The sequence below is a fragment of the Sminthopsis crassicaudata genome, chromosome 3 (genome assembly GCF_048593235.1).
Source record: "Sminthopsis crassicaudata isolate SCR6 chromosome 3, ASM4859323v1, whole genome shotgun sequence".
NCBI classification, from domain to species: domain Eukaryota; kingdom Metazoa; phylum Chordata; class Mammalia; order Dasyuromorphia; family Dasyuridae; genus Sminthopsis; species Sminthopsis crassicaudata.
The window spans coordinates 214,021,457-214,037,300 of NC_133619.1; the positions used below are offsets into that span (position 1 = coordinate 214,021,457).

The 15,844-nt window shown below is 33.3% G+C and overlaps 1 protein-coding gene across 1 annotated transcript in view; it reads right to left on the reverse strand.

Moving 5' to 3' along the window:
* Window positions 1–3,248: 3,248 nt before the first annotated feature.
* The window catches only part of SYAP1 (synapse associated protein 1), a 32,009-nt gene continuing 19,413 nt past the window's right edge, over window positions 3,249–15,844 (reverse strand). The window contains exons 6-9 of the mRNA XM_074299902.1: window positions 11,427–11,575; window positions 7,446–7,504; window positions 6,882–7,029; window positions 3,249–3,798 (exon numbers count right to left, since the gene is read on the reverse strand). Of these exons, the coding sequence (XP_074156003.1) occupies window positions 3,671–3,798; window positions 6,882–7,029; window positions 7,446–7,504; window positions 11,427–11,575 (484 nt within the window). The 3' untranslated portion in view covers window positions 3,249–3,670. The remainder of the gene's footprint in view (window positions 3,799–6,881; window positions 7,030–7,445; window positions 7,505–11,426; window positions 11,576–15,844) is intronic.

Below are 15,844 nucleotides of genomic sequence, written 5' to 3' on the forward strand. Positions count from 1 at the left end.
AAGTGACCTGGATGTATTAAGTGAATTCCATGCTATTTTTTTTTTAAATAAAAATTACAAATAGCAATAGTTAAATGAATCCCTGAGCAAATTATTAATGATTTATAATGGGTTAATGAGAAATTAACAGATTTTTAAGTAGATATTATAGATGCTTTTAATTACATACACATATGTATATATACTTTTTCATGTCCTATTATTTACCTTGAGCTTATAATGAGCTTTGATATGAGACACTGTTGTTCTTGATAACAAATTATGGATTATGTATCATTTTAGGCTTTTCCTTAATTTAGACTGTGAATATATCTATTTATGAAGTAACTTACCTTATTCCTCATAATAAAATTATTGGCAATAATTGTCTTTAATTTTTTAAAGTTAAAAAAAAAAAAAAAACACAACACACCAAACTTCCAAAATGAAACTGTGGTTATATAATTAATTTCTTAATATATTAGTGTTTCCTCCTGTCAAAGGCAAAAGCTCTCCAAAACAAAAAACCACTTACACAAATTCCATCAGAATATTTATATCTAAAAATATAAGATTATGTACACATATTTTGTAAGTCATAAATTGTAACGTTACTTCTTAAAAAAAAACTTTTTATTTAAAAATACTTAAAAAAACCCCCAAAAAACTGTTTATATTTCTTAAAACAATGCTTTAATCTTGGGAACTGCCGACCCTGAAAATACTCGCTTAAAAAAGGGAATATGAAAAAGAAATACATAGTAACTATAATGTACCTTGATAATCCTTCATTTCCAATTTAAAAATCATTGACTTAAAAATTAGAACTAAGGGTTTCCATTTTAAATTGAAGAGGGAAAATTACATCAGATCCAAGTTTAGCTTAACAGAAAAAATTCTTTTCGCCAAAAATGGCAGCCCTCTCTGGATTTGTTCCATGCTATAATATAGGCCTACGTTAATATTTTATTATTTAAATATACTTGTCCAAACTAGCTTAAATAATTTTATGTGGGCAGCTGGGTGGTACAGTGGATAGAGCACCAGCCTTGAAGTCAGGAGGACCTGAGTACAAATCTGACCTCAGACACTTAACACTTTCTGGCTTTGTGACCCTAGGCAAGTCATTTAACCCCAACTGCCTCAACAAAAAATTTTTTAAAAATAATTTTATGCAACTCATAATTGCTGGCTTTTAAAATATTTATTCTTATTCATATATGTATTTATATTGGATAAGCAGTCAGATTTCAGACAATTTCAATCTGGATCATAGATGGCAACCAGAAAACAAACTGGAAAAATGTTTCATGCCACTGAAAAAAAGTGACCCTATTATTTCTTTCAATATGCTGCTTAAAGCTTACTGACTTGGAATTATTCAAAATTGTGCAAAAAAAAGAAACAAACCCAAAAAACCAACCAACCAAACAAACAAAAAACTTACTGATTTGACAGTTGATTATCTGCTCCTTTTCTGCAAACTCACAATTTTTTTCATATTATAACTGATGGTAAAAATGGGGCACAGAAGAACCTACTGATAAAAACTGGAGCTTTAATTCAGATGTAAATTCCCTCCCCCTAAGTTTTAAGCAAAGGATTAAATTTCAGTTACTTGGCAAATTTAGACATCTAAAATCATTTTCTGACAATGCCAGAAAGATAAGGCCTTGCCTTTCTCTTATATTTATAAAAATTTTTACAGGACAATTCACAACTAAGCTATGTTTTTAAATTCAATGACCGGGGGCAGCTAGTTGGTGTAGTCCACAGGCCAGCTGAGGCCAGCTGAGGGTTATGGCAAATGGGCTGAGGGGCAGAGACCGAGTGTGAGGTTTTGTTTTTACTATAGTCTGGCCCTTCAACAGTCTGAGGGACAGTGAAGTGGCCCCTATTTAAAAAGTTTGAGGACTAGGTGTAATGGATAGAGCACCAGCCCTGAAATTCAGGAGGACTTGAGTTCAAATCTCACCTCAGACACTTAACACTTCCTGGCTGTGTGATCCCAAGCAAGTCACTTAACCCCAATTGCCTCAGCAAAATAATAATAAAATAAAATAAAATTCAATGACCAACTGTATCATGCAAAATATATTTTTACTAAAGTTGTCTCATGGTTCTATTGCTATTTAAGCTCACTGGCTCATAACATTTTGCCTCCCTCTACCCCAAATTGTTTTATCTTTGTTTCCCTGGGCAGGAACTCCACAGCTCTATCAATAAGCAAACATTTCCTACCTTTCATTGCTTGTCTTTACTACCCAACATCACCCTATATTAAGTTTCCCATTAATAGAAAGGTCTTCGGGAAAAGGTTCTTTTTCTCTCAACGTTTGCACCTTTTAAAAAGAATCCCATTATAGATTAAAAAGTCTTGAAAACTTATCAGTTGTTCCATGTAATTCCTGTATACCTTTAGAAAATTAAGACCCTGAGGTGTTAGGTTTGATCTTGATTGATAATTTACAGTTTATTAGCACAGAGGCATCATGATGACACACCATGAGTTTCTGTTAACATATGTTAAGGGATAATGTCTGCAGGACCTGAGTTGTTAATAAGAGTATTTTTCTTCCTGTTAAAAAAACTGCTAACCATGAGCACCAACTCCACCCTGGAAAATAAAGACTTTTAATGAATTGTAAAGGCTTCAGAACGTATCAAATGCTCTGGCAGTTTGTCTGTTATATGGAATTAGTATTGCCCCTTTAAAAAAATCTCTTTACTAGCACTGTTCAGCAGGGTGCAGTCAGCAATGGTTAGTAAATTCCAGTATGTCTCTATCCAGAGGAACATAAATACTTTTTACAAATATAAAACTGTTTAATTAGTATGAAGCTAAGGTATTATATATGTCAGCTCTACTTAAACAAGAAAAAAAAAAGGTAAATTTAAATATCTTCTGGGTACTATGAATACAAAAAAAGATTTGAACACACACCCACAAGATCTGAAATAGTAGTGGCAAAAAGTAATTCAAGAAGAAAATCATTAAAATTATTTATGGTTGAAAAAAAGTGACTAGCTCTGCATTCCCCATTTAAAAAAAAAAAAGGCTCATACTATGGTAATGGTTTTCTAATTATAAACTAGAAAGAATTCAAGAAACAATAATTCTATAAACTAGAAATCAAGATGAAGTAAATTTCTGGGTTTCTAGGTAGATTTCCAGAAAATACTTACCAAAAGAAGCTACTCCCATACAATAATTCTGAAATGTTTCCTCTAAGTTCTTTGGCATGATTTGGTCATTTAGGAGATAATAATTAAAGAGAAATAAGTATTTTAATGCATATGTACAGAGCACTTTCAGTGATAAAAGTACAAATATGATGAAATTTTATAAAACTCTGCATAAAGAATAAATTAATGATGTCCTACATTTAACCTCAAAGAAATTCTAAAATTTCTCAAAGTACTCTAAAATCTTTCTTCATTTTCTTCTACATCAATTATAGCCTGTAGGGTTTCCTAAGTATTCAAATAAGCTATTGTTATGGTGATTATTAGGAATGAACTATATTCAATTATAAACAAAGAAATAATGCTGGTTTCCTCCTATAAACTGATCTTCAATGTGCCATTATATAATCTTCAGTTTCTTCTTATTAAGGGGAGTCCAGGCTGCTAACAGAATCTCATGTCAGTGTGTGGACTGTTTAAAGAATATATATATTACATGAAACTGTTAATTTCCTTCCTGAAGCATTTCTTCAATTTCCTTGTCCCAGTTTTCATCCCGCTTCTCTGATTCTGTTACAACTTCATATTCCTGAAGTTCCTGCTGTAGTTCTTTTTCCCAATCTGCAGATTCTTCTGTTGGAAACAAAATTAAGGTCAAAGTATAAGAACAGGGAATTTTCAAATGAAGAAATACAAGCAATTTTATTATTATATATTTTTTTGCTAAGGCAAAGGTCACACAGCTAGGAAGTATTAAGTGTCTGAGGCCAGATTTGAAGTCAGGTTCTCTTGACTTCAGGGCTGGTGCTCTATTCACTGTGCCAGCTAGCTGCCTCCAATAACCATGTTTTTAAAATGCTTCAAATCATTCATAACATAAGAAAATGAATTAAAACAAGCTTAAATTTTTATTTCATATTCAGAAGATTAGTAAAGATGACAAGAAAACCAGAAATTGTTAAGAGTAATTGTGAGACAAACTCTTTTTTTTTTTTTTTTTTTTTTTTTAAAGCAAAGGCTGGAAACAAAGTAAGTACCACCAACTGAATCAATGCCTAAACAAATTATAGTACACTAATCTGTTAAAGGAAACATGAAAGATGTCAGAACTCTGATCAAAGTAGCAAAAGACTGATAATGAAACACATTTTCCACCCATATCTTGGCCAACAGGAGGTAGATTAGAGGTGTAAGAATGAGACAAGTGTTCTTAGACATGGTCCATGTATTTATTTGTTTTCCTTAATACTATATGTATTATATGTATAGAAATTTGTTATAAGGATGGGGAGCTACTTGAAAGATATTTTATAAAAGGACATTATAGGTTATTTTTAAAAAGCACAGAAGAAAACAGAGAAAGGAACACAAATACATCAAATGAATGTTTAACTTTGTTAAATTATGTATACAGATCTTATTCAATCCATTTTCTTGTTTTTTGTGTGTTGACAATATTCACAATAAAAAAACAAATAAAAAACTTCTTTCAGAAACATCAATGCTGACTAAAAAAAAAAAAAACCCACCTATACAAAGAATCAACAGTAATTATTCATGCTTAGCTTTATCTATGGTCACTTTAAAAATCCTGAACTGTTCTCAAAAGACAGGTATTATGTTTTTCCACTTTATTAATATGGATCTGTTACGGTACACAAAAAATTGTTTTTTCTTGAAGAGTACAACTACTAAGAATCACAGTTAAGATAATATACATGTCAAAACACAAAATTAAAATGTGTGTTGGGATGAATTAGCATGTTGGGGCATGATAAATTCATAAATTTATCACAGTGTTTATTTTTTTTTAGTATATTGAAAAATAATGGAGTTAAATAAAGTTCATACTTTAGAACAATTATTGTGGAAAAAATAACCTACTGAAATATTACTGCATAAATGAAAAATGAAAAGGTACTGATAATTGATAAAATATTCTATATTTTAGTAGTAGAAGATATGAATTTTTATGTTTTTTAAACATGTAACTATTTTATTAATATAGTTTTCTTAAGCATTAAGAATAAACACATTTTATGGTACTTCAATTTTTAGAGAAAAAATAACTTTTATAAGTTATCATTTAATAGAATGCAAATATTTTATGTATTTAGAAAAATAAAAAACCATTTAAAAAGAAATTAGTAATATATTTTTAAAGCTTTATTTTGAAAACATCTGTTTTCAACACTCACCCTTGCAAAACTTTGTGTTCCAAATTTTTTTTCTCCCACCCTTCCCTCAACTCCCTCCCCTAAAAGGCACGTAATCCAATATATATTAAATATGTACAATTTTTCTACACATATTTCCATAATTATAATCCTACACAAGGAAAATTTGATCAAAAAGGAGAAAAAAATGAGAAAGAAAACAAATGCAAGCAAATAACAGAAAAAAGTGAAAATACTATGTTGTGATCCATACACAATCCCCAAAGTCCTCTTTTTCTCTGAGTGCAGATGGCTCTCTTCATCACAAGGCCATTGCAACTGGCCTGAATCACCTGAAGCTATTACAAATTAAAAAAAAAACCCAACATCTTTCAAATGGTTAAACAACTTTAAAATTTTTAAAAACTTTATAAACAACTTTAAAAATTCACTTTAAAGAATTTAAAAAAAAAATAGATTTGTAGTGAACGAGATGAGGTGAGATCTCTCAGAACAGTTGTGAAAATCGAGTAAGACTTCATCTAATTCAGAGTTGGAGTAGGCCTGAAGGTCCTTGAGCATACTCAAGGGCATACCTAAGTCTCCTTCCTGCTACTCTCCCATGACATCATTTTCTCTCTACTTCAATCAAATAAGGGCAACTATGCACTTATTGGCCAAGTTCAATTTCTTGGATAGTTCCTGAGTTTAGCACGTAAGACCCTAAGCCAATGAGGATGATAGTCAGTGGTGGAAGGGGTGTTTGCATTAGGAACTATTTAAAGTGTAAAACCTGTCCCAAAAGGTGCCTCTTCCCTTTGATTGTGGGACGCCTAATTCTCGTGAGAACGTACAATAAAATTTTACTTTGCTCCTAAAGCTCTCTCCAGCTTTTTATTAAAATGGTGACTCCTCATAATTATGAGCCCTTCTGTAGTGACAGGGAAGTGGAAACTGAGTGGATGTCTATAAGTTGGGGAATGGCTGAATAAGTTGTGGTATATGAATATATTATACAAATGATCAGCAGAATAATTTCAAAAAGACCTGGAGAAACTTATATGAATTGGTGCTAAATGAAGTGAATAGAACCAAGAGAACACTGTATACAGTAACAAGAAGATTTTGTGATGATCAACTCTGATGGACATGGCTCTTTTCAAAAATGAGGTGATTCAGGACAACTTCAATAGAATTGTGATGGAGAGAGCTTCTGCATCCAGAGAAAGGACTGTGGGGACTGAATGTAGATTTTTTTGTTGTTGTTTGTGTTTTTTTTTTTTCCCTTTTCACTTTTGGTCTCATTTTTCTTGTGCAGCATGCTAAATGTAGAAAATACATTTAGACCTGCACATGCTTAACCTGTATTGGATTACTTGCTGACAAGGGGGAAGAGAGAAGGAAGAAAAACTTGCAACACAGCATTTTGCAAGAGTAAATGCTGAAAATTATCTTTGCGTGTATCTTGAAAAATAAAGCTATTGTTATATAAAATTTTTTTAAATAATCAATTTAATATGAAAGAATGTCAAACAGCAATTTATACCTAATTTTTCTTACCTTCCAATACAGTTATTTCCTCTTCCTTTTTATCAAGAACCAATTGCTCCATTTCCTTTCTTAGATCTTCCTGATTAAAGTTACAAGTATCAAAGGCATCACTAACAAATTCAGATACACCAGGGCTAGTTGATATCTCTTCCTCATCCTGAAATTCAATTATTGTGTTTTTATAAAGTTTTCCAAAGTAACTATAAACATTCTGTGGTTTTTTTAAGTCAGTTAACAATGTGGTTCCCCCCTGCTCCCATCCCACTAATTATGGAAGAAAATGGCCATGTTTACCCTCCCTAAGCACAAAATTTTTTATCATTCTTATCCTTGGAATTAAATATTTACTACACCCACCCTCCCTCCCTCCCCCATTACACAGACTAGAATTAGCAGTATATTATCCTGTGTCTCAATTTTGAAGTCTTTGATTATGCAAGCACTTAATTCCTCCATTTTAAACAGAGACACAAGATCCAACATCATAATTACTTTTAAACAGTATGAGTTAAGCAGAGAAGTCGATTTTAATTTCACATGTCAACTTCTAAATACAATATAAAAGCATATTACCTCTTGAGGTTTAAGTTGAGATTTAATTGCAACAGGTGGGGTTTTGGGTCGGACTGCCTCTATGAAGTAAAAATACAAAAAGATAATTCCTGGATTAATTTTAAGCAATTCTAACTAAAATTTCCATGAATGGATTGTTGCATTTTAAAATTCCTTAACTTTAAATTACCAGCATAATTTTTTGTTTTTACATTCATGTTCCACCCAATAAAATTTATAAATAAAATGCAAAAGAATGAACTAATAATAAGGCTAAGTTTTCAGGTTAATTCTCTTTCCTATAGACTACTACAGTAGGAAAGATCCTTAGGGCAGTTTAATTCCATTGTCCTTCATGTACAAAGTCAAATCAACAAGCACCTAGGCCCTGTGTGAAGCACTGTATTAAGGGTTGAGGAAACAATGAAAGGCAAAAATAATATCCCTGCTCTCAAGGAGTTCTCATTCCAATGGAGGATATTTTATATAACTAAGTAGATACATATAAAATACCTACAGGATAAAAAAAAAAAAAAAAAAAAAAAAAGATAGCGTGAGAAGAAAGGCAATTGGAAGGACTGAGAAAAGCCTCCTGCAAAAGGTGAGATGAAATAAATCACAAAAGCTGAGTCTGATATGAGAAATGAGTGTTCCAAGGTATGGGAGACAAGTGATACAAAAGGAGACGGAATGTAATATGAATGATACAAAAAAGTTAGAGCTGCTGGATTTTACAATGCTTAGGGAGGAGACATATAAAGAGAATAGAGTGGAAGAAAATAACCACGTTATGAAGATATCAAACAAAGAAGTTCATGTTTGATCCTGGAGGTAATGGGAGTCACCGGAGTTTGCTGAAGGGGTAATGAAGGAATGTAGATTGGTCTGGACCAATTAGAATGCTACTGGGGAGAGATGGTAAGGGCATCTAACTGTGTGAATGGAGACAAAGGAACATATAGAACAGATTTTGTAAAGATAGAAACAACAGAAATATGATAATGATCACTGGAAGGATGGAAGTGAAAGGAAAACTATTTTTTAAAAATATGTTGTACTTGAGTCACCTACTACTGAATATCCCCTTCAAGATGTCCATAAGGCAGATGAAAATGTGGGGTTGTGGTTCAGGGGAAAAATGAAGGAGTGGATCTAGAGATCTGGGAATCATTTACTTAGAAATAATAGCTGAATTTATGAGACCTGATGACATCACTAAGTGAAATATCATATGTTCAGAAGAACTGCACATATTTAGCTTATATATGACTATTTGCTGTCTGTCTTTGAATATATTTTGACAAATAAAAATCTAATATTTTTTTAGAAAAAGAAATATCATTTTATTGTCCATAATAAAACACTAAGCTTCAAAAGTTAACCCACAATATATAAAACTTGGACTGCATGTCAAATTAAATTTATAGATATCACTTCTTCATGAAGACTTATTTTTCTAAATAACTAAGACTATACTGTCATGAAGTGAAAAATTAAATTGTTTAATTTCACTGCACCTAGAATAATTGGAAATGAATCAAAATTAAGTGTATGTCAGAGAATAGACAGATGTCTTTAGCCACATCAGTTAGCAAACTTGGAGGAAAAATTTACTGTGGGAATTAGGTATAAAGAAACAGAGACAGGCAGCTAGGTGGCACAGTGGATAAAGCACCAGCCCTTAAGTCAGGAGGACCTGAGTTCAAATCTGATTTCAGACACTTAACACTTCCTATTTGTGACTGGGTAAGTCACAACCTGAATTGCCAAGTAGGGAGGGAGGAAGGGAGACAAGAGTCATGGAGGTCAAAGGTATGTTTTAAAGGGATATATTACAAAATACTTTCCCCACAAAGTTAGATCTAAACACAAAGAACATCAAGTGCACATAGGTAAGCCAAACTAATACAATAAAAATAACAATTCTACCTACATTAATCTTATTCAGTGCCATACCAATCAAACTGCCAAGAAATTACAGAACTAGAAAAAACAATAACAAAATTCATCTGGAAGAAAAGGTCAAGAATGTCAAGGGAATGAAAAAAAATACAAATGAAGATGGCCTAGCTTTACTACACCTAAACTATATCATAAAGCAGTAGTCATCAAAACCATTTGTTACTGCCTAAGAAATAGAATTAGATTCACAGAAAAAAAATAGTCAACGAATATAGTAATCTAGTGTTTGATAAACCCAAAGACTACAACTTCTGAGATAGGATTATGCATTTTGACAAAAACTGCTGAGAAAAATTGGAAAACTATGGCAAAAATTAGACATTGACCAACACCTAACACCCTATACCAAGATAAAGTCAAAATGAGTTCACAATTTAGAAATGAAGGATGATATTGTAAGCAAATTAGGAGAAGAAGGGATAGTCTACATCTCAGATCTGTGGAAAAGGAAAGAATTTGTGGCCAAAGAAAAACTAAAGAATTTCATGAAATGCAAAATGGGTAATTTTGATTATATTAAATTGAAAATTTTATACAAACAAAACCAATTCAGCCAAGATTAGAAGGAAAACAGAAAGTGGGGGGGAAAATTATACCCAAGGGCCTCATTTCTAAAATAAATAAGAAGTCAAATCTATTTTCCTATATTTTTCAGTTAATAATAGGTCAAAGGATATGAAGACAATTTTCAGAAGAAACTAAAGCTATTTCTAGTCATATGAAAAAAAATGTTCTAAATCACTATTGAGTAGAATAATGCAAATTAAGACTGAGGTACCATTACACACCTCTCAGATTGGTTAAGATAACAGGAAAACATAATGATAAATGTTAGAGGGAATGTGGGAAAACTGAGAACTAATGCATTGGTGGTGAAGTTATGAGCTTATCCAACCATTATGAAGAGAACTATGTCCAAAAGGCTATCAAACTGTGCATAACCTTTGATCCAGTAGTGTCTCTATTGGGTCTGTATCCCAAAGAGATCTTAAAGGAGGGAAAGGGACCCATATGTGCAAAAATGTTTGTATCAGTCTTTTTTGTAGTAAAAAGGAACTGGAAAGTGAGTGGATGCACATCAGCTGGGGAATAGCTGAATAAGTTATGGTATATGAATGTTATGGGATATGATTGTATATCCCATAACAATCAGTAGGGTGATTTTCAGAGAGGCTTGGAGAGACTTACATGAACTGATGCTAAATGAAGTGAGTAGAACCAAGAGATCATTGTACACAACAAGAAGATTATGTGATGGATCAACTGTAATGGATGTGGCTCTTTTCAACATTAAGGTGGTCCAGGCCAATTCCCATAGACTTGTGAGGGAGAGAGCCTCTGCATCCAGAAAGAGTACTGTGGGGACTGAATGTGGATCACAACATAATATTTTCACCTTTTTTGTTGTTGTTTGCTTGCTTCCCTCCCCTATTTTTTTTTCCTTTTTGATCTGATTTTTCTTGTGTAGCATAATTATGGAAATACATAGAGAGAAGAATTGCACATGTTTAACATAGATTACTTGCTGTCTAGGGAAGAAGGTGAGAAAAAAGAAGAGAGAAAAATTTGGAAAACATTTTGAAAGAATAAATGTTGAAAACTATCTTTGCATGTATTTTGAAAATAAAAAGGTATTTGTTAAAAATAATGAAAAGGAAGGCGATAAAGACAAGCACAGCAATGTTGGGATTATATGTTAAATTTCATATGCACTGAAAAAAGTACTATCATAATACAGGCATAGGGTATCATGGTACTAATGTAAAGCAAATGGTAAATAAAAAGCAAAAGATAGAATATGGACAGAATGACTGGTGGAATAATGGAGAAGCTATCACACAAACATGAAAAAACTGAAAAAGTCTAGAAAAGAAAAAGGTTGAAGAAATATCACTTAATGGACTAGATTGGGGGATAGGAGGAAGATTCTAAGAAAAATTTACTCCTCCACACCAAAATCATCATTTGAGTTTAACAGATTCAAAATCTCCAAGACTTGTCTAAAAAAATAGCAAAAAATCTTTTCACAGAGTGAAATACCTGCCAACTGTGAGTCACCTTCTCTGCCACTGTACTTTTCCTCCTTTCCCACAGCTTGCTGCTGGGCTGCCAGTGCAGTCAACTGTGCAGATTGTTTAATCAGGGAGACACGATAAAAATAATTCCTCCAAAATACTTCCTCTTTTACACTGAAGAAAAATATGAATAAAAGCATTAAAGACATCCTTTTCATTTTTTGTAATTAAAAAATATATAACAAATAGCATGAATAGTGATCTCTCTCTATGGTAGTAAATGTTACATTAAAAACATAGCATGAAAAAAAAATCTTCTAGATTAAGAGATTTTAATAATCTGAAATCTACTTCATAAATGCTAGCGCCAAGAAAACTGACTGCAAGTTCCTAAAGGACAGGGCTAGCTTGGTTATTTATATTCCTGGTGTTTTACACAATGCCTAGCACGTACTAGATGCTTAATAAATACTTACTGATACTTTAACATCTGGGGGAGGGGGTAGGGAGAGGGGGTAGAGGAAAGAAGAGGAAAAAAATGGAACAAAAGGTTTTGCAACTGTGAATGCTGAAAAATTACCCATGCATATATCTTGTAAATAAAAAGCTATAATAAAACAAACAAACAAATAAATAAATAAATACTTATTGAATTGAATTAAGAGACCAGAATTTAATAAATTAGGAGGCATGTGTAGGTGTGTGTACCTATAATTCACACAGTATCACTATATTGCGGTGAACATTCCAGGAATTCAATGTTTATTTCACACACACACACACACACACACAAAAAAAATCTGCCTTTTTAAAAAATCATTTAGATCCATGGTTTAGCAAAGGGATGAAATAGAGCTCAGGGGCATATTATCCTGATATTATCATTGTATATGGTATCTTGAGAAATAATCTTAGATTAAAAAAAAAAAACCAAACCCCATCATTTCTCTATCTACAAAATGAGTTTTATGTTTATTCCCTATTAAAAAGGTTATTGTGAACACTGAGGTACCACTACACACCTCTTAGATTGGCTAAGATGACAAGAAAAGATAATGATAAATGTTGGAGGGGATGTGGGAAAATTGGGACACTAATACAGTGTTGGTGGAATTGAGAACTAATCCAGCCATTCTGGAGAGCAATTTGAAATGATGCCCAAAGAGTTATCAAACTGTGCTTACCCTTTAATCCAGCAATGTTTCTACTGGGCTTATATCCCAAAGAGATCTTAAAGGAGGGAAAGGGACCTGGTATATGCAAAAATAATAATGTTTGTAGTTTATAGCAGCCCTTTTTCTAGTGGCAAGAAACTGGAAACTGAGTGGATGTCCATCAGTTGGGAAATGTCTAAATAAGTGATGGTATATGTATGTTATAGAACATTATTGTTCTATAAGAAATGATCAGGAGGATGATTTTAGAGAGTCCTGGAGAGACCCATATGAACTGATGCCAAGTGAAGTGAGCAGAAACAATAATATGGCAACAACAAAATTATGTGATGATTAATTCTGATGGATATGGCTCTTTTCAACAATGAGATAATTGATGCCAGTTCTGATGATCTTGTGATGAAGAGAGCCATCTACACCCAGAAAGAGAACTGTGGGAACTGAGTGTGGATTACAGCATAGCATTTTCACTTCTTTTGCTGTCATTTGCTTTTTTTGCTCTCTTCCTCATTTTTTCATTTTGATCTAATTTTTCTTGTCCAGCATGATAAATATGGAAATATTTATAGAAGAATTCTATATGTTTAACCTATTTCTGATTACTTGCTGTTGAGGGGAGGGAATAGAGGGAAGGGAAGGAGAAAAATTACAACACAAGGTTTTTGCAAGAGTAAATACTGAAAACTATTTTTGTATATATTTTGAAAATAAAAAGCTAACATTTAAAAAAAAAAAGGGAAAAAGAAATGATCAGTAGGATAATTTCAGAAAGGCTCTGGAGAAACTTACATGAATTGATGCTAAATGAGTAAAACCAAGAACACTATACACAGAAATAGTAAAATTATGTGATGATCAATTCAACAACGAGATAATTCAGGTCAATTCCATTTGAGATGGAGAAAGCCATCTCATCTGGAGAGAGGACTATAGGGACTGAATGTAGATCACAATATAGTATTAGCACTGTTGTTGTTTGCTTGGTTTTTTTTCCCTTTTGATCTTATTTTTCTTGTGCATGTGGAAATATGTACAGAAGAACTGCACATGTTTAATCTATGCTGGATTACCTGCTGTCTAGGGGATAGGGGAAATAGGAAGGGATGGAGAAAAATTTGGACCACAAAGTTTTCAAGGGTGAATATTGAAAACTGTCTTTGTATGTATTTTAAAAATAAAAAATTGTGAAAATAGTAAAGTTTGCTCACGCTGAAAGAAATTTAATTACCTATTTGTGGATAATGAATAACAAAAACTTATTATTCCCCAATTTGAGTAACAAAAGTTTGTTTCCAAGTCCAATGTTTGAAATTAGGAAAATACCCTCTTAAGGAAATTATTAACTTCCTATTGTGTATCAGATACTGCAGCAGCAGGATGAAGATTAAAACTCTTATCTATGCCTAGTTAAACATCAAGATCCACTGGTGACTGAGATGTCTTTGTAGCGAACTCCTTCCAGCAACTAGCTCTGATCGAGTCCTGGCTTTCTTCTGGGGACAGCATAACCCACATATTCTCTTTAGTATTGGCTAAACCTTTTACATCACAGGTTTTTAAGGTAGTATCAAAGTACTCCTTCTTATCTGATATTTTCACACTTTCTCTTTTCTACCATCTTTTGGGAAAGTCTCCTCCTTTATAATACACTCAATCAAAATGTTCTTCTGAAACTAATCATGTCTGCAGCATATTGGCTCCTAGGTAATTTTCCTTCCTTTCTCAAGGAATATTTGGCCCATTATTTTTCTCTCCTCTCCAACACACACCCTAATGCCAGGGGAATTCAACATCCACATTAGATTTTCCCTCAAGTTGCAAAACCTTCTAGTACCACAACTTCCTTAAATCCTATGACCTACTCCTTCAATCCACCTCAGTCACACAAAGAGATGTTCATACAATGAATCTTTCCATCATCCATAAGTGCTCCACTTCCCTAATTAGAAATTATGATATTCATCTATCTGGCTACAATCATCTAACATGACATCTTTTCTAGGCCTCCTCTTTTCTAAATCTATTCTTTAACTTCAAGAATTACAATTTCTCCACATTTCAGTGGCTCTCTCTCAATTATTAGATATTCTTACTTCTTTCCTTATTTCCCAACTTGACCCTGGAGTTGGCTGTTTCAAATCTACACTGTCCTGTGCAACTGAAGTCCTCATCTTCTTGTCCTTACTGTTGATCTCTGTCCAAACCTCAGTCTTAAATTATACCACTACTCAAAAATATCTAAACAGAACTAAAGGAAATCACACAACTAATTGTACTGTGCAGACTGAGTACATTATACATTTGTTACCCAGCTTCAAATGGGCCTCCACTGTTACTCTAAACCTTCTTTTTCCTGAAGCGTCATATTTTTTCCTCCACAATATCCTCAGCTGAGGACATCATACTTTACTGAAGAGCCCTAAGACCGTTCGACAGGAATTCCCTCCTTTTCTTCCATTCTTTTCATCTCAAAAAACAAGTATTACAACTGTCCTCCTAAGTTTCTGACAATGAAGTAAACCCTATTCCTTAGCAAGGACCTCTTCGCCTGTGCTTTTCCTTTCCTTTCCTCTCCCCACCTATCTTTTCCAAAAAATGAAACCTCAATCATCCCTTTCAAATGTCCAATTCTTCCCTATCAGGATCCTAGTTCCATACCTACTTTCTTAAAACTTGCACCCTTAAAAAACCTTCAATAGGAGCAGCTAGGTGGTACAGTGGATAGAGCACCAGCCTTTAAGTCAGGAGGACCTGAGTTCAAATCTGGTTTCAGACACTTAACACTTCCTAACTGTGTGACCCTGGGCAAGTCACAACCCCACCTGCCTTAGCAAAACAAAAAACCTTCAGTAGATTCTGTAATCCTTGCTATTATCCTTCTCTTTCTCAAACTAGAGAAAGCTAGCTTCATTTCTTGCATCTTCTCTCTCTCTTTAACCTTTGAAATGACTTTTTTTTTTAACTTCAGTACAACTATTCTTTTTAAAGTTTCCCATGATTAAGAAATCATGCCAGATTTCTTAAACTGCCAGATCTAATATTTTTTTCTCAGTCCCCATCCTTTTCTTTTCTTTTCTTTTTTCCTAAGGCTGGGGGTTAAGTGACTTGCCGAGGGTCACACAGCTAGGAAGTGTTAAGTGTCTGAGACCAGATTTGAACTTGGGTCCTCCTGAATTCAAGGCTGGTGCTTTATCCACTACGCCACCTAGCTACCCCCCATCCTTTCCAATATATCCGCTACATTTGATCTTGCTTACCACCTTGATTT